The sequence below is a fragment of the Oryx dammah genome, unplaced genomic scaffold (genome assembly GCF_014754425.2).
Source record: "Oryx dammah isolate SB20612 unplaced genomic scaffold, SCBI_Odam_1.1 HiC_scaffold_24, whole genome shotgun sequence".
Taxonomy (NCBI): domain Eukaryota; kingdom Metazoa; phylum Chordata; class Mammalia; order Artiodactyla; family Bovidae; genus Oryx; species Oryx dammah.
Genome location: NW_024070208.1, coordinates 23,233,956 through 23,253,418, shown reverse-complemented (window position 1 = coordinate 23,253,418; position 19,463 = coordinate 23,233,956). Strand labels below are relative to the sequence as shown.

Here is a 19,463-nt window from a genome sequence, read left to right as displayed (position 1 = left end):
TAGAGGAATGAGTGAACGACTGCTTGTTAGAGGAATGAGTGAACGACTGCTTCTCAGTGTCTGCTGACGCCCTGCATGAGAGTGGAGCACTCCAAGTGTTTCGCTAGCCAGATGCTTAGCATAGCGGCCAGAACATGCTAGGCTTTGGGTCAAGGCCATGTGTGGCTTTCCCATCTATTGTAAGCTCACTCCAAACTATTTAACCTTTCTGCAGTTGAATTTCTTATCTGAAAACGGGGCTTTAACATGCTCTTCTTGGGGGTCCTCTAAGTCCTCGACGGGAGTGCTTATGAAACTACTGAAAATAAACAGTCATTCTCTTTCCCCTCTTCTTTTTCCTTCCTTTTCATTATGATGTGGACATTCTCCAGTCACCGTCTTTCTGCGTTTGCAGGTGTGGGTGGCTGACCGAGGCAATAAAAGACTTCAGGTGTTTGATAAAGACACAGGGGATTGGTTGGGAGAGTGGAAGAACTGTTTCTCAGAAGAGGGGCCTTCTGCAGTCAGGTAATCATTTCTTTTTGTCTTTAAATGCTTGTTTAATTTGGTTTTTGTTAGTTTCTCTGAAGAGCTAGCTGAAAGTTTAAAATATTTGTTGTGGATTTTAAGCAGGGAAAAGAGGGAAGGATAAAAGTACTCAGAGAACATGGAATCACGTTTCGGATTCAGACATAGTGCTCAGTTGCTTCAGTCGTGTCAGACTCTTTGTGACCCTATGGACTGTAGCCCCCAGGCTCCTCTGTCCACGCAGGCAAGAATGTAGGAGCGGGTTGCCATGCCCTCCTGCAGGGGATCTTCCTGACCCAGGGATAGAACCCTTGTCTCTGGCAGTTCCTGCATTGGCAGGCATGTTCTTTACAACTAGAACCGTCTAGGAACCGTACCCCACGTCCCCCTACCCCGCCCTGCAGGCAGAGTGCAAGCGGTGAAACGTCCATGTGTTTGAGATAATAAAGGCTGGCCCTTCTTGCAGCTTCTGCGTTTGAGGTGTGGTGTATTTTTAAACATAGAATAAAAAGTAAAACCTGGAGTCTGTAGTTTCAGACCCAGCTTGACACCAATTCTCCATTAGTTTATTTGTGTCTTATTTTTAATACTCTGCTCAGTGTTATGTGGCAGCCTGGATGGAAGGGGAGTCTGGGGGAGAATGGATACAATGGATATGAATGGCTGAATCCCTTCTCTGCCCACCTGAAACTACCACAACATTGTTAATCGGCTATACTTCAGTGTAAAATAAAAAGTTAAAAAGTAGTAAGCTAATCATTTTTGGCCAAGTCTATCATCACAGATCTCTTGTTCCCTCAGGGGCAGAGTCAGATCAATTTTAAATGTCCTTTAAAAGAACCCTTCAGCAGGCGGTCCTTGTACAAGATATAATATTGTAGGGATACATACGTGTATTGGAAAAATGAACATTTATATTAGTTTTGCATGGTTGATGGTGTAACATCTCCTCCTCAGGTTTACTCCTGATGGTAAATACGTGGTAGTGGCCCAGCTGAATCTGAGCCGGCTCTTAATCCTGGCAGCGCCCCCGGTAGGAAACATTGGCCACTGCGCTGTGGTCAGCACGATCCAGCTGGCCGATCAAGTCTCCCCACATCTCTTAGAAGTCAGCAGGGAGACCGGAGCAGTCTACGTAGCAGAAATTGGAGCAAAGCAAGTGCAAAAATACATCCCCGTGAATAGGTATTTCTCTTTATTCAGTTCATAACTTGGTTGTTTTTTTTTTTTCTGGAGGTTTTTCTGTTGGAAGTTCAGATCCTCAGATTCTCGAATTTGCTGTTAGATACTCTCAACTGATGTTGAGGCGCAAGGATTTGTTTCTTTATTTTTGCCTGACCCTGTTGTCAGAGAGATACATATTTTTATATCATCATGAACCAGGTTGTGGGCATTCTTGTGATTTAGTTCCACTTCAACGTGCACAAGGATGTTTTAAAGAAATATAACTAATGAAGAATAGGATGGGAAAGAGAGACTAGGGTAATAACCCAGTAATTTGCCCTCTAGACTCATTTTCCCTGGAGGGGAAGCAGAGAAATTAACATGGGTTTGCAGCATAATTTATTGAATTTCATATAAGCAGCATAAACCTTCTCTTTATTTGCTTCATAAACAGTGAACTGCTTGAGAGATGGGATCTTGACTAACGAGAACCCACAGGGCGCTGGGCTCTGAAGATGCAGACATGAAGAGGCAGGGTTGTCTGCGTGCCTTTGAGTAGCTTACAGTCCACACGACGTGGTGACAGTGACATGTGCGATTGGACTTCTGGAAGGAGGAGCGACAGGTCTGAGTTGAGGAGTGTTTGCAAAGGAATCAGTTTCAGCTCCAACTGTAAAAACTGAGGAGGAGAAAACCATGAGTTTCGGGTAGAGAATTGATGAAAAATTGCAACCTTGCTGTGAACCTCAGCAGGCTTTCTTTTAACGGCCCGACTAGGCTTTGGTTGTTTAGCTCAGGGGTCCCCAGCCTTTGGGCTGTGGACAGGTTGGCACCACCTGCCAGGTCAGCAGCAGCGTTAGATTAGAAATAAAGTGCACAAATGAATGTAATACACTTGAATCACCCTGAAACCATCCTCCCCACCGCCTAGTCTGGGGAGAAATTGTCTTCTACGAAACTGGTCCCTGGTGCCAAAAAGGTTGGGGACTGCTGCCTTAGCTGTAAGATGCTTCATCTCAATCCTTAAACATAGAAATAAAGTGGCTGGTGTCTAAGCCCTTTACCAAGGGATCTTAAAAATAACTAGAATGTTTTTAAAGGTAGCAAGAAAAATAGGTCCTCGTCTCGGTGCCTCTTTTCTTCCTTTTTCTTTTTTTTCACATGAACTCTGGCCATTGCTAACTTTTGTCTACCTCAAAGAAGTTTTAGATTTATTCATATAAGGGTGTGTGCCAAACACTTGGAGCTATTAAGATGAATAATTTCCTGCTTTTTTCTTTCTGCATCTTTTTTTAACCAATTTGTTCTGAATATTAGCCTCCCAATTAAGACCATTTTTTCAGTTTGTTCTAGTTTATTCTTGGGTTGGAAGGAAACTTGCCATATTACAGTCTGTTTCACATCATTCTTTGCCTTTTCTCATATCAGTTCAGTTCAGTCGCTCAGTTGTGTCTGACTGTTTGCAACCCCATGAATCGCAGCACGCCAAGCCTCCCTGTCCATCACTATCTCCCGGAGTTCACTCAGACTCATGTCCATCAAGTCAGTGATGCCATCCAGCCATCTCATCCTCTGTTGTCCCCTTTTCCTCCTGCTCTCAATCACTCCCAGCATCAGGGTCTTTTCCAGTGAGTCAACTCTTCTCATGACGTGGCCAAAGTACTGGAGTTTCAGCTTTAGCATCATTCTTTCCAAAGAACACTCAGGGCTGATCTCCTTCAGAATGGACTGGTTGAATCTCCTTGCAGTCCGAGGGACTCTCAAGAGTCTTCTCCAACACCACAGTTCAAAAGCATCAATTCTTCGGTGCTCAGCTTTCTTCACAGTTCAACTCTCGCATCCATACATGACCACTGGAAAAACCATAGCCTTGACTAAACGGACCTTTGTTGGCAAAGTAATGTCTCTGCTTTTGAATATGCTATCTAGGTTAGTCATAACTTTCTTTCCAAGGAGTAAGCATTTTTTAATTTCATGGCTGCAGTCACCATCTGCAGTGATTTTGGAGCCCAAAAAGATAAAGTCTGAAACTGTTTCCACTGTTTCCCCATCTATTTCCCATGAAGTGATGGGACCGGATGCCATGATCTTCATTTTCTGAATGTTGAGCTTTAAGCCAACTTTTTCACTCTCCTCTTTCACTTTCATCAAGAGGCTTTTTAGTTCCTCTCCACTTTCTGCCATAAGGGTGGTGTCATCTGCATATCTGAGGTTATTGATATTTCTCCCGGTAATCTTGATTCCAGCTTGTGCTTCTTCCAGCCCAGTGTTTCTCATGATGTACTCTGCATATAAGTTAAATAAGCAGGGTGACAATATACAGCCTTGATGTACTCTCTTTCCTATTTGGAATCAGTCTGTTGTTCCATGTCCAGTTCTAACTGTTGCTTCTTGACCTGCATACAGATTTCTCAAGAGGCAGGTCGGGTGGTCTGGTATTCCCATCTCTTTCAGAATTTTCCACAGTTTATTGTGACCCACACAGTCAAAGGTTTTGGCATAGTCAATAAAGCAGAAATAGATGTTTTTCTGGAACTCTCTTGCTTTTTCCATGATCCAGCGGATGTTTGCAATTTGATCTCTGGTTCCTCTGCCTTTTCTAAAACCAGCTTGAACATCTCGAAGTTCACGTATTGCTGAAGCCTGACTTGGAGAATTTTGAGCATTACTTTACTAGCGTGTGTGATGAGTGCAATTGTGCAGTAGTTTGAGCATTCTTTGGCATTGCCTTTCTTTGGGATTGGAATGAAAACTGACCTTTTCCAGTCTGTGGCCACTGCTGAGTTTTCCAAATTTGCTGGCATATTGAGTACAGCACTTTCACAGCATCATCTTTCAGGATTTGAAATAGCTCAATAGGAATTCCATCACCTGCACTAGCTTTGTTCGTAGTGATGCTTTCTAAGGCCCACTTGACTTCACATTCCAGGATGTCTGGCTCTAGGTGAGTGATCACACCATCGTGATTATCTTGGTCGTGAAGCTCTTTTTTGTACAGTTCTTCCGTGTATTCCTGCCACCTCTTTTTCACATCTTCTGCTCCTGTTAGGTCCACACCATTCATGTGATTTCTCATATCAGCCTCCCTCCTTATCCTAATCGTGTGTCATGTGGGTTAGTCACTCAGTCGTGTCCGACTCTCTGCGACCCCATGGACTGTAGCCCACCAGGTTCCTCTGTCCATGGGATTCTCCAGGCAAGTTGCCATTTCCTTCTCCAGGGGATCTTCCCGACCCAGGGCCTGAACCCAGGTCTCCTGCATTGCAGGCAGATTCTTCACTGTCTGAGCTGCCAGGGAAGCCTCTTTATCGCAGTGTTTACAGTAACCTACCAACGGAACTCTGTCCTGTGCTCCAAGGCCATTAATAAGCGTGCTTGTGCCACTGATTAAGCTGTGTGACCTGAACGAGTCACCGTCATTTTCTCTTCTGTAAATTGGACTGTCATTGTGTTTCCTCCTTCAGGAAGGCTGTGAGGTTCACGTGTGCAATAGTGAGGTTCACGTGTGCAATAGGCACAGATGTGCCCTTTGAATTCTGTAGTTCCAAGTACATCGAAGGTGTTTTGTTCAAAAGGGTCCTTCTAAATGTGCTGTTTACCTGATACCAGCTATTAGTTTTGTCTTAATTTTGCATTTATCAAATGCCATAAATTTATGCAGTTAGCCAAATAATAGATCTACTTGGATGAAAATAAATAATTTGAGGTTTTGTTTGTTTTGCTTTCAAGTCAGGTCAAGAAGTGCAAATGTCTCTTTGAAGGAATATAGGTTAGATTTTTGTCATTTCAAAAATGTTATATTTAACTTTGTTTTATGCCAGATTCTTATACAACTTGCCGAAAGTAATATTTGCATGGACCTTGCTAAATGTGTTTATTAGCATACTTTTAATCATGGTATTTCACCTTTTTTCTCTGGATTAATTGGTTAAATTAATTGAGAAATGTGTTGTATTTTCTGTTAAATAAAAATTTTGCAAAGAAAATGCAGTATTGTCTGGTTTTCCAATTAACGTTTGATTTTGTTGTTATAAAAGCAGTCTATAATTATGCCATTGAATAATTTCAGCGATCATGAAATCACTGGCTGATACTGAGAGTATATCCTCTTCTTTATTCACATGTGAAGTGAGGGCTGAAGTGGGTAAATATTGGGAGAGGCTGTGGCTTTAAGATGGGGGATGGGTACAAATGATAGTGGTTCAGTTCAGTTCAGTTCAGTCGCTCAGTCATGCTCAACTCTTTGCAACCCCATGAATTACAGCATGCCAGGCCTCCCTGTCCATCACCAACTCCCGGAGTTCACTCAGATTCACGTCCATCGAATCAGTGATGCCATCCAGCCATCTCATCCTCTGTCGTCCTCTTTTCCTCCTGCCCCCAATCCCTCCCAGCATCAGAGACTTTTCCAATGAGTCAAGTCTTCGCATGAGGTGGCCAAAATACTGGAGCTTCAGCTTTAAGCATCATTCCTTCCAAAGAAATCCCAGGGTTGATCTTCAGAATGGACTGGTTGGATCTCCTTGCAGTCCAAGGGACTCTCAAGAGTCTTCTCCAACACCACAGTTCAAAAGCATCAATTCTTTGGCGCTCAGCCTTCTTCACAGTCCAACTCTCACATCCATACATGACCACAGGAAAAACCATAGCCTTGACTAGACGGACCTTTGTTGGCAAAGTAATGTCTCTGCTTTTGAATATGCTATCTAGGTTGGTCGTAACTTTTCTTCCAAGGAGTAAGCGTCTTTTAATTTCATGGCTGCAGTCACCATCTGCAGTGATTTTGGAGCCCCCCAAAATAAAGTCTGACACCGTTTCCACTGTTCCTCCATCTATTTCCCATGAAGTGATGGGACCAGATGCCATGATAGTGGTAACTAACTATATTTTTGCATTAGAAATGGAGTCTCTTTATGCCTCTACCATCTAGATCTGTTCTGGGAGAGAGGGGTAGGGTGTTCTAACTTAGAAAACCAAGGCTAAAAAAAAAGAAAACCAAGGCTACAGGTAATCTTTCTTAGCCTCCACTAAAGTATTGAGCCTTTAGATTGGAATGTTTGTCCATCAAAGCATACATGCAGTCTGATGAGAAGCTAAGGACACCTATATACTTTGTAAAGCTCAGGCCATATTAAAGAACAACTTCAAGCAATGAGGCTGCTAGGTCAAAAGCAGTCGAGACTCAACTTCCATTTTGCCTTTGTTTATTTTAAACATTACTGGATTTTAAAATAGGATCGATTGGATAGCCAACATTAAAACAGGAAACTCAGCTTTTTTTGCTCCTCAGACTCAGGAGAGTAAATCCAAATCAAAGTCTTTTGTAGAGAGTCAGAATAAATCAAGTTTATTTATTCAACAGAAATGTTCAAAACAACGCATAAATGAAGACACTTAGGTGAGTATCATCTGCCCTAGCTCTTCAAGCTACCTAGTTTGGAAAACAAAGCAGGCTTGCTTTTTAGCTTTTCTGCTAAGTCGCTTCAGTCGTGTCCAACTCTGTGCAACCCCATAGACGGCAGCCCACTAGGCTCCTCTGTCCCTGGGATTCTCCAGGCAAGAATACTGGAGTGGGTTGCCATTTCCTTCTCCAGCTTTTCTGGAAGGGGCCATTTGATACTTGTGTTACATTCTTGATACACAAGAGGGCAGCAGAGTCCTGCTTATGATAAGCATTTCTTGAAATCAAAGTGGGCATCTTTATACTTGATGTATATGTGACTTTCTTTATATTTCTGATTTTTTAAAATCTGAGGCAGTGGTGTTAACCATACTTTTAATTTTCCTTCAGCTTGTTTGCATCTTGAGGAAATTGGTTTATAGGTGACATCTTCCAAGGGTTGTTGGAAGTATTTACTGCTTTATTGGACATTTCCAGAAAAAAAGGGTTAAATTTTTTCAGTAATTCAAACTAATATCCAGAAGTGAATAACTCATTTTAAACGTTTAAAATTGTAACCTGAAGGCATACTTAGTACAATAGAAAATGTATCTGTTACCAGAGAGTTCTTCTTTTTCTTCCTACTAGTTTTGTTGTTGTGTTTAACAATTTTGCCATGTGGTTGCTGACTCTTACTGATAAGAAAGATGAATTATTTTATAGAGAGGCCCAGTTATTTATCCACTATGCACTTACCCATAGAATTCCTGAGTTTATTAAGTAAATCAATCCTCTGAACATTTAATGACATTTAATACAGATACTCTCTTTGTATGTAAGAACTGAGTGGCATTTGAACAATGCAAAATAGCACTCTTCGGAACTTTTGTTTCTTCCATTGTAAGCAATGAAATGCTACTGTTAGGATTCCGTTCTGTTTCTGTGATATTTGTAAAGAAAAGACATGATGTAACACATGAAACAAGCATGTTTTGAAATGAGCATCTTGTTAAGTGGAATCTTTTGAATAAAATCTTTTAAAAGGTAGATTAAATTACCTTCATACTATGTTACAACAGTGTCATATCCTAAACTTGCTCCTCAGTTTTCAGCCACTTCATTCTCAAGAAAGAGAATGGTAGTAGCATGTTCCAAATCTCAGATTTATTCTTTACCAGAATCAATGTTAAAATCGATGTGTTAAAATACTATAATGTGTTAATTTTTTCCCCATAGGACTTTTACATACAAATGGCCACAATCACCGAAGTTTATGTAACATTTTTCTTTAAATGTACAAGAGTATTTTAATGATTTTATGTTTACTGTATTTAAATACTAATTTTTAATTAACTAAAGGGATATAGGAACTATGTATACATTTGGTTTGATCACTAATTTTTAAATTTTATCTAGTTTTTTTCTTTGTGTTTTCTGTGTGTGTCTGTTTAAATAAATGTGTAAAGAGCATTATGCTCAGATAGGTCAAAAAAAACTGTATCAAAAAAATTAACTGCAAATTAACATGGCTAAATGCAAGTTATATACATTTAAAGACTCATGGAGGAAAGCCTTATTTGGCAACAAATTGTCTAAAAAAGATTTGAAAGGTTTGTTGGCCAAAAGTATTACAAGCCTTGTTAGGAAACAATTTGCTGCAATCTCAGATAACAGTAGGTGTAAATATAATGGCAAGTTTATAAGACAGGATAGTCTGTGATCCTGGTAAACAGATCTGAAGTCTTGAAGTTTCCTTTGGAATGCCACATTTTAAGGGAAAACCCCACAAATAGACTCCAGTCCCAAAGCAGGTGACCAAGATAACACAATGTTAGGGAATAATTCTGAGACCTTGTAAGGTGATCATGTAGTAGTAAACGACTCAGTGAGCTTTCCTCTAGAACTAAGACAATGAACAGAAATGGCAGAGTAGCCAATTGGCCCAGCCCAGTGAAAGAACCTTCTAGCAAAGGGCTGCAGTGAAAGTGAAGTGAAAGTCCCTCTGTTGTGTTGGACTCTTTGTGACCCCATAGACTATATACAGTCCATGGAATTCTCCAGGCCAGAATACTGGAGAGGGTAGTCTTTCTCTTCTCCAGGGGATCTTCCCAACCCAGGGATCAAACCCAGGTCTACCCACATTGCAGGCAGATTCTTTACCAGCTGAGCCACAGGATAGCCCAAGAATACTGGAGTGGGTAGCCTATCCCCTTTCCAGTAGATCTTCCCGACCTAGGAATCGAACAGGGGTTTCCTGCATTGCAGGCAGATTCTTTACCAACTGAGCTATGAGGGAAGCCCTTAGAAGTGCAATGGACTGTGTTAATACTGCAAGTGGTAAAGCTTATTGGTACAGAACTTGAAACCTGGAGTTAGTTTGACCTGAGTTCTGATCCAGGCCCTGCCACTTACTGTATCATTTTGAGGCTCTCTGCTTCATTTTTCTGATTTGTGAAGATAATAGTATTTTCCTCATAGGATTCTCGTGAATACAAATAAGATCATGCTTGGAGAGCATTATACTCAGTCCCCAACACACAGGAAGTACTTAGCAAGCCTGGAGAGTCTCCTGCAGTATTTAAGCCAAAGATGGGCAGCCATGCCACCTTGGACCCTTACACTGGGAAGAGAACCCTCCCTATTTATGACTCTTGTGTTTAGTCACAGTATTGAAAACTAAATGTATAGTTGTGATAGACTAAGGTACCTATCACACAGAAATGCTATTTTTTAAAAAAGACTTTTCAGTTTGCATTAAAGCTATTTATCAAACCATCAGATACATACTTGCCAGTTACCAGGAATCCAGTGATACGCAGGGTAAATTTTCTGGAATTTACATTCTGCTTGGGGGGACAGAACAGTTTGAGTGGAACAGTGAGACACTGATAGAATTTGTGGTGCATGTTAATGCTTGATTGGCTAAATAAACACCCATTCCCAATCTTCTTTACCTTTTACCACCTTAGATACTGGAAGAGCTAGGTGCTTGCTTCCTCAGCTTTGCGGCATCTAGAGGTGAACATGTGATGTGGTATGGTCTGGCCAATGCAGCCCTGGGACTTCTGGAAGATCATCTGGTTTCTTTGACTTAGAAAAATGTATCTTTAGCACCATCTTCTCTCTTGAACTTCAATGTGATGCCTGGAGTAACAGCAGCCCTTTTGGAACTATAAAGCCGCAGGCCAACATTCTTAAGGAAGGCAGAAAGCTGGAAGGAGCCTGGATTTTTATGATTGGGAAACTACCGAACTGCTCTTCTAGTTCCTTTCTCCAGACTTATGATGTGAGATAATTAAATATTTTAATTACTTAAGCCTCTGTTAGTTGAATATTTTCTTGCAGATTAAATTATTCCTAAGAAATTCAGTGTTGAATTAACCTGTATTAATTAGGGAAGGATGGATATTTTTTATGATTTTAAGGGTCTGTATCTAAGAAAATAAGTCACTCTGCTTTTGTGTCTTATGTCCTTTCATAAGATTGTATTGGTGTTTTTTTTAAAAAATACACATCCCGGACCTTTCTTTTTAGACACATTTTGATTCTTGTGTCGAATTTATCCTGTGCATTTAATAGTAGTTACTATAATAGGATTTTCCCCCCCATTTCTAATTAGTTTTTGGTAATATAGAGAAAAAGTATCGATTCTTTTTACATATATCTACTCACCTTTATAAGTCTTACTCATCTTAATTAGTTATTGGAGATATTCAGATATTCGACTCTGAAAGTAAGGGTGAGTATACATCTTTCAATATTTTTATTGCTTGTTTGATTTTTAAACTTTTATTGCATTAGGTACACTGTTCAAAACAATGTTGAATGATAGTCATGATACGGAATATCCTTATTTCTGATTTTAATGGAAAAGGTACTTCACCAATTTATACCGTATTTGCTATTAAGTTTTGGTAATTTTAATAATTAGGTTTTTCAATGTCTTGGATTTTTCTTTTGAGGGGGAGGGCATAGGATCTTAGGTTCCCCACCAGGGGTTGAACCTAGGCCACTGCAGTGAAAGTGCTGAGTCTTAACCACTGGACCACCAGGGAATTCCCATCTTGGCATTTTATTAAAAATACTTAGTTCTATAAAATGGTTTTGGGGATTGATGTTTGCAATATGTTAATTAAAGTTATAGTATTTTCCAAATTTATTGTTAGAAAAAAATTTACTTGCTCATAATTTCTTGCTTGGGATTTTATTCTTGAAAAAAAGAGGGCAGTAGAGTTCCATTTATATACACTTACTTCATTATATACACTTCCACGCATTTTCAAAAGGAATTTGAGTTTCTTCACAATAAAATGTTTTAAATATGTTAATATAATGTCAAAAATTGTGTGAGGTGAGGAAAGTACATTTATTCAAAACCTAGATTAATAATAGGTACAGCAGTTAAGCAGTAAGTTAATTATAAACTTTCCCGTAGCCATAGTAAAAAGGAAACATGAATATGTAATTTTCATCTGAGACAAGGAAGTAGATCTGTTTTTAAGAAACAAAAACTTTCCCCCCAACTTTTCTCATCATGAGAAGACTAAAAAGGGACACAGAGATGCGATAAAGGCATGAGCTACCCAGGTCACCAGGTTTTAGAAAAGGCAGAGGAACCAGAGATCAAATTGCCAACATCTGCTGGATCATGGAAAAAGCAAGAGAGTTCCAGAAAAACATCTATTTCTGCTTTATTGACTATGCCAAAGCCTTTGACTGTGTGGATCACAATAAACTGTGGAAAATTCTGAAAGAGATGGGAATAGCAGACCACCTGACCTGCCTCTTGAGAAATCTGTATGCAGGTCAGGAAGCAACAGTTAGAACTGGACATGGAACAACAGACTGGTTCCAAATAGGAAAAGGAGTATGTCAAGGCTGTATATTGTCACCCTGCTTATTTAACTTATATGCAGAGTACATCATGAGAAACGCTGGACTGGAAGAAGCACAAGCTGGGATCAAGATTGCCGGGAGAAATATCAATAACCTCAGATATGCAGATGACACCACCCTTATGGCAGAAAGTGAAGAGGAGCTAAAAAGCCTCTTGATGAAAGTGAAAGAGGAGAGTGAAAAAGTTGGCTTAAAGCTCAACATTCAGAAAACGAAGATCATGGCATCTGGTCCCATCACTTCATGGGAAATAGATGGGGAAACAGTAGAAACAGTGTCAGACTTTATTTTTTGGGGCTCCAAAATCACTGCAGATGGTGACTGCAGCCATGAAATTAAAAGAGGCTTACTCCTTGGAAGAAAAGTTTTGACCAACCTAGATAGCATATTCAAAAGCAGAGACATTACTTTGCCGACTAAGGTCTGTCTAGTCAAGGCTATGGTTTCTCCTGTGGTCATGTATGGATGTGAGAGTTGGACTGTGAAGAAGGCTGAGTGCTGAAAAATTGATGCTTTTGAACTGTGGTATTGGAGAAGACTCTTGAGAGTCCCTTGGACTGCAAGGAGATCCAACCTGTCCATTCTAAAGGAGATCAACCCTGGGATTTCTTTGGAAGGAATGATGCTGAGGCTGAAGCTCCAGTACTTTGGCCACCTCATGCGAAGAGTTGACTCATTGGAAAAGACTGATGCTGGGAGGGATTGGGGGCAGGAGGAGAAGGGGAAGACACAGGCTGAGATGGCTGGATGGCATCACGGACTCGATAGACGTGAGTCTGAGTGAACTCAGGGAGATGGTGATGGACAGGGAGGCCTGGCGTGCTGCGATTCATGGGGTCGCAAAGAGTCAGACACGACTGAGCGACTGAACTGAACTGAACTGAACCCAGGTCACCTGTGTTCCCTCCTCCCCCATCAGTAGACTTCCAGAACCTGGAAGACTAGCCAGGGGATGAGTGAGCTGCTGGGCTTGGGTTTGAAATTTAAGGCTCATCAAAACACTCATCAAGATAAATAATATTTTAAGGCAGTATTTTTTTTAAAAAAATGCAAAAAAGTCTCTGATGAAGAAAGTATCAGACTTTTAAATAAAGACAGTACTCAGCAAGATATGTATGAGGTTGAGGCAATGGAGGCCACATTATACAAGTGGAGGATTAGATCCTACTTTCTTTCTTTCTTTTTTTTTTTTAACTTTTTGGCCATGCCATGAAGCCTGTGGTATCCCAATTCCCCTACCAAGGATGGAATCCGTTCCCTCAGCAGTGAAAGCATAGTCTTTCCCTAGGACCACTAGGGAAGTCCCTAGTTTATTTTTTAGTTGCACCTGGTTTATTTACTTTGTGTTGAACCTGATACCCCAGCAGTGAAAGCCCAGACCTCCAAGGAAGTCCCTAGATCCTACTTTAATTTAAAATGTTTATACTGTCTTCATTTTTTCCATTAGCTTTGAATTTTAGAATGTTGTATTAAAATATTACTTACCTTGATTGCCATATTTTGGGCACCCCCTTAAATTTTGTGCCCAAGCAGGGGGCCTCACTTACCTCACCCTCATCTGAATTTTGGGAAGAAAAGAGACTGGAAAACCGATCGGAACCTGAGGAATAGTCCTGGGAACTCACGAAAGACAGAGGAAGCCTCACTAAGAACCTCCCAGACCAGACTCCTTTTCATGCATTATTTCATCTACAATTACTCCCCAAGGCAGCTATTAGCATAATGGTTTGTCTAAGGAACCGACTGTCAATGTGGAAGAGTAGAAAGCAACCAAACCTGGTTTCACCCAAGATCTACATGCCTCAAGAGCCTTGCTGTTCCCACTGTTGATACAGGTGCCTCATCGCTGCTCAGCACAATTCTTGACCTTTGCTCCATCTTTCAGGTCAGAAGATCTACTGTGTGAAGACAAAAATCACAATGAGAAATTTCACTTGAAGCTGCCTGAGATTTTAAACCCTAGCTTTTCTCTTCCTGACGCTCTCTAAAAAATAACTATTCTTCCTGAGTTGCTTGTATGTTCAAGTAAGAAGCTTCTGACAGAGTGGTGGTGGGATGCACCCTTCTTTGTATTGGTCTGCCATGTGCTGGGCCACAGCATCGCTGAGACAAAAGGTCGGTCAGTTAACTGAATCCAGTGGCAGTGTACACGTGTGTTATAAATCTAGCCAGTTACGGCAGTTCATATTGGATGAGGTGAGAAGAGAACTGTGTTTGGAGTCTGAAATGAAGTAGACTGCCAATACGTGATTTTGAATCATTTATTCATTTCTCTACGGTTTCAGATTCCTTTTGTATGGAATTTTTTCCATGAAATGATTGTGTGAAATCCTGCCTTCTTTTAAGCCTGCCTAATCCATTGATGAAGAAAGTACATTGTGATTTCAACATTCACATGGGGAAACTGGGCTCAGTCAATACTTCTACCAGTTCCTAAATGTAAATAAGGCATACAGCCTATCTTGATCAAACCTATCAATAAATGTCTATGTATAGGGCTAGCTCCACTAATGACTTCATCACCGCTTTTTGTGGTGATCACTGGGGCATCTATCAGGACTTGTCCTGTCATAAATAGAGGATTGCTATGAATAAATGCGTTGTTTGTCTTATTTGTACAAGTTCTTTTGTGAACCATAACCATTACCTAAGAAATCGTCTTTTGACTTCTAAAAACTAACATTTTAAGAATCAGACTGGACATAGTCTTTCAAGAAGAATTAATCAAATAGCTCTTTGCACCTTAAGAGTTGAGGCACAATTTGGTTGTATTTCTTTCACCTTTGTATACCCAAAGCCAGAAACAGTGCCTGGCTGATAGTGGGTTCCTCCGAAGAGAAAACATAGTTGTTTTTGCTCGTTTATTCTATGCTTAGAAAAATAAACACTGCAAACATCAGGCTCACAAGCCTCTCACCCAGATAAATATCTATGCTCTTTGGCAAATGACCCATGAAACAGAGCGTTCACCTTGAAGAGGAAAGAGTTGGACCCAGAAAAACTGGTGGTTGATGTTAATCAAGTTTTGCCTTATTGGAGCTTATTTAGATCAAAGGCTAATCCTTGCCATTTAGCTCCATTTTCTAACATTTAAGTATTTAATCTTTTAGGAGGATTTTCTTTGGAGGAATTCATTCCTTCAACAAATATATTTTTTCGGATATACAGGGGCTTAAAAATGTCAACTCTCTCTCTAAGGATATCACAGGCTAATGGATAATAGAAACATGTAAGGAAAGAGTTAAATGCAGTTAAATGCAATTACAGGAATAGGTCCGTCTAGTCAAGGCTATGGTTTTTCCAGTAGTCATGTATGGATGTGAGAGTTGGACCGTGAAGAAGGCTGAGTGCCGAAGAATTGATGCTTTTGAACTGTGGTGTCGGAGAAGACTCTTGAGAGTCCCTTGGACTGCAAGGAGATCCAACCAGTCCATTCTGAAGGAGATCAGCCCTGGGATTTCTTTGGAAGGAATGATGCTAAAGCTGAAACTCCAGTACTTTGGCCACCTCATGTGAAGAGCTGACTCATTGGAAAAGACTCTGATGCTGGGAGGGATTGGGGGCAGGAGGAGAAGGGGATGACAGAGGATGAGATGGCTGGATGGCATCACGGACTCGATGGACGTGAGTCTGAGTGAACTCCAGGAGTTGGTGATGGACAGGGAGGCCTGGCGTGCTGCGATTCATGGGGTCGCAAAAAGTCGGACACAACTGAGCGACTGAACTGAACTGATTCAAGCAGAATATGGGCATACATTGGCAATGTTTAACTCTGATTTCCTGAGTCTAGGAGAATTTAGTAAAGAAGCTTGAAATTGGTCTAAAGGATGAGTAGGAGTTCTCCAGGTAGAAAAAGAAGAGAAAGACATTCCAGAACCAGGGAAAGAATTTGCAAAAATATACAGGGACAAAATCACATAACAAACCTGCATGGGTGCTCAATTGTGTCTGACTTTTTGTGACCCCATGGATTGTAGCCCACCAGCTCCGCTGTCCATGGGATTTTCCAGGCAAGAATACTGGAGTCTTTCTCTTCTTTTTCTACCTGGAGAACTACTCATCCTTTAGACCAATTTCAAGCTTCTTTACTAAATTCTCCTAGACTCAGGAAATCAGAGTTAAACATTGCCAGTGTATGCCCATATTCTGCTTGAATCAGTTCACTTCAGTTGCTCAGTCATGTCTGAGTCTTTGTGACCCCATGAATCGCAGCACGCCAGGCCTCCCCGTCCATCACCAACCTGGCTGTGCATTAGAGTCCTCTAGTAGTAACTTTTAAAAAATACACATTTCTCTTTCTCTTCCATCAAATCAACATACTGAACTTGCCCAACCAGCGATCCCTGAACTCATGTTTACTGCTGCTGCTGCTGCTGCTAAGTCGCTTCAGTCTGACTCTGTGCGACCCCATAGATGGCAGCACACCAGGTTCCCCCGTCCCTGGGATTCTCCGGGCAAGAACACTGGAGTGGATTGCCATTTCCTTCTCCAATGCATGAAAGTGAAAAGTGAAAGGGAAGTCACTCAGTCATGTCCGACTCCTAGCGACCCCATGGACTGCAGCCTACCAGGCTCCCCCGTCCCTGGGATTCTCCAGGCAAGAACACTGGAGTGGGTTGCCATTTCCTTCTCCAGTGCATGAAAGTGAAAAGTGAAAGTGAACCCAGTCATGTGTGACTCTTAGCGACCCCATGGACTGCAGCCCACCAGGCTCCTCCATCCATGGGATTTTCCAGGCAAGAGTACTGGAGTGGGGTGCCATTGCCTTCTCTGAGAGTCCTCTAGTAGCAACTTTATTTTTTATTTTATTTTTTTTTAAGTTTTTAAAGTTTTATTTAAATAACCTCCAGTGAGAATAGTGTGGGCCAAATACGACCCCTTCCTTGTAATATCTGACCAAGACAGAGTAAGCACAGCCGGCCACTCGTGTGAGGGCTGGGGAACCCCTCAATGCAGGCGGCCACGACCCCGGCCCCAGCCAGCAGCTGGGGAAGCATCCACTGTTGAGCGAGGGTTCTTGATAGTTTCATCGACAGACACGATAAGGCTCGCAGCCTCGGAGGCTGCCGTCAGGGCATTGATCCGCACCATTGCTGGCTCCCACACAAAGGCCTCAAAGTTGTCAGCAATGTCCTCAGTGTTGATGTCCACCCCGTACCACATGCCCCCCTGGGCATGCCGAGCCCGTAGCTTGTTGAGGATGTTTGTGGCATCAAAGCCAGCATTGTCACAGAGCTGCCGTGGGATAATCTCCAAGGCCTTGGCATAGGCCCCGATCAGCAGCTGCTGTTTTCCTGGAATGGTTCTTGAGTAATCTCGCAGGTACTTGGAGAGCTCCATCTCGATGGTGCCACCACCAGCCACCACCGAATCATTCTTGATGGCCCTCCTGACAATCATGATGGCGTCGTGCAGGGACCGCTCCGTCTCCTCCATAAATTGCTCTGCACCACCACGGAGGATGATAGTGCATGTCTTGGCCTTAGGGCAGCCAGTGAGGAAATTGTACCTCTCACCTCCAATCTGAGTCTCTTCAAAGACCTGGCAGTGGCCCAGAACATCTGATGACAGCGCATTCACACTGGTCTGGATGGAGCCTCCACAAGCCGTCATTGTCCTCTTCAGATCCTCCTCTGGCACTCGGCCAGCACAGAACATGTCCCTGTCAGCAAAGTACTGGGTGGCCACATCCCTGATGGGGAGTTTGGACAAGACAACTTTGGCTCCGGAATGATGGATCTTCTCTAACTTGTCATAAAGAATGTTCCACTCAGCATCAACAATTGCCTGATAATCCTCAACTGTGTGGACTCTGATTTCTGCATTATCTTTCTCAGCTTTCAGCTCAAGCTCAACATTTCAAAGGGCAATCATTGGATTATGGTACTCTTGGGGTTGCATTTCAAACCCAGCATAAGAGAAAGTCTTCTTGAATGCGACGCCAGCGACAAGCTGGGACTCCTCTAGGGCTCCACCTTGCACCTTCTTGATTCCAATCATTTTAAGCTGCAGCAAATCATCAAGCATCATCACTGCGTCCACCACCATCTTAGCGAAGAAGGCTTTCTGCTGGGAGATCAGCTTGGAGCTCAGAGCAGTCATGGCACATTTCTCAAGCAGCTTCCTCTGCTCCACTTTATCTTCCTTCTTCACAGTCACCGCGATCTCTTTGATCTTGTTAACTGCCAACTGTGTGGCGGTGCGGAAAGCACGGATGATGATCTGCAGGTGCAATCCTTCCTCCACGTAGGGTTTCACCTGTTTCAGAAATTCTGCAGCCAGCAGGGTCACTGAGGTGGCGCTGTCACCGACCTCAGCATCTTGGGATTTTGCATTGTCCGCTAAAGTCTTCGCTGCAGGGTGGACAACATCAAGGAGTTTCAGAATTGTGGCCCCATCATTAGAAATTGTTGCTTTGCCTCGGCCATCCACAATGAGCTTGTCCATACCACGGGGGTCCAGGGTCGTTCTGACAGCCTCAGCAATCACCTGGCAGGCACTGATGTTACTTACAAGCTGAGGGATGCCTTGGGAGCTATCAGTCCCCTCTTTCAACAGGATAACTGGTGTGGGCATCATCTTGTAAGCTTATCCAGTGGCGGGCTACTCCTCTTCTCCGCGCCCGGGATGCCCAGCAACCCCACAATGCTCCGCGCCAGAGAAATCCCCCTAGTAGCAACTTTAAAAAAATACACATTTCTCTTTCTCTTCCATGTCTTCCATCAAATCAACATACTGAACATGCCCAACCAGCGATCACTGAACTCATGTTTGCTGCTGCTGCTAAGTCACTTCAGTCGTATCCAACTCTGTGCGACTCCATAGACGGCAGCCCACCAGGCTCCCCCGTCCCTGGGATTCTCCAGGCAAGAACACTGGAGTGGGTTGCCATTTCCTTCTCCAATGCGTGAAAGTGAAAAGTGAAAGTGAAGTCGCTCAGTTGTGTCCGACTCTTCGCGACCCCATGGACTGCAGCCCACCAGTCTCCTCCATCCACGGGATTTTCCAGGCAAGAGTACTGGAGTGGGTTGCCATTGCCTTCTCTGGAACTCATGTTTAGGGACTTCTGAAGTGGAGAGACATTGACAAGTGTGAAACAGAGGTTTAATGTCAAGGTAAAATTTACTACTTGGGGAAGGTCACATTGTCACTGTGGGTTTTTCCAGTGGCTCAGTGATAAAGAATCTGTGTTCAATGCAGGAGACCTGGGTTCGGTCTCTGGATCGGGAAGATTCCCTGGAGGAGGAAATGGCTACCCACTCCAGTATTCTTGCCTGGAGAATCCCATGGACAGAGGAGCCTGGTGGGCTATAATCCATGGGGTTGCAGAAGAATCAGACACAACTTAGTGACTAAACAACAACATTGTCACTGCAGGTAGGATATTTGAGAAGGAAGATAAAAGGCACAAATGACCAATGGCAGGGATTCTCCAAATCATTGTCATAGTTTAGGCCAACTATAAAGAGGGTCTGAACTAAGGCAATCAGATATAAGGAAGGAAGTAGAAATGAGT

General features: G+C 42.4%; 2 protein-coding genes across 3 annotated transcripts in view; one reads left to right on the top strand and one right to left on the bottom strand.

Annotated features, from left to right (window-relative positions):
• NHLRC3 (NHL repeat containing 3) overlaps nt 1-18,913 on the top strand; it is a 24,466-nt gene extending 5,553 nt beyond the window's left edge. Inside the window, exons 6-10 of one of the 2 annotated variants that reach the window (XR_005725666.1) lie at nt 395-507; nt 1,465-1,692; nt 2,126-3,119; nt 8,860-8,862; nt 18,880-18,913. Coding sequence is in view for 1 of the 2 variants with exons in the window: in XM_040267026.1 (XP_040122960.1) it covers nt 395-507; nt 1,465-1,692; nt 2,126-2,156 (372 nt within the window). In the remaining variant the exon portion in view is untranslated. Of the gene's footprint in view, nt 1-394; nt 508-1,464; nt 1,693-2,125; nt 3,184-8,859; nt 8,863-18,879 lie in introns of those variants that run through there. The other variant, XM_040267026.1, reaches the window with a different exon arrangement.
• Nucleotides 16,834-18,610, bottom strand: LOC120883097 (T-complex protein 1 subunit eta-like). The gene is given in 1 exon segment (XM_040267025.1): nt 16,834-18,610. A coding segment is annotated over 1 exon segment (1,632 nt). The 5' UTR covers nt 18,527-18,610; the 3' UTR covers nt 16,834-16,894.
• Nucleotides 18,914-19,463: the final 550 nt, after the last annotated feature.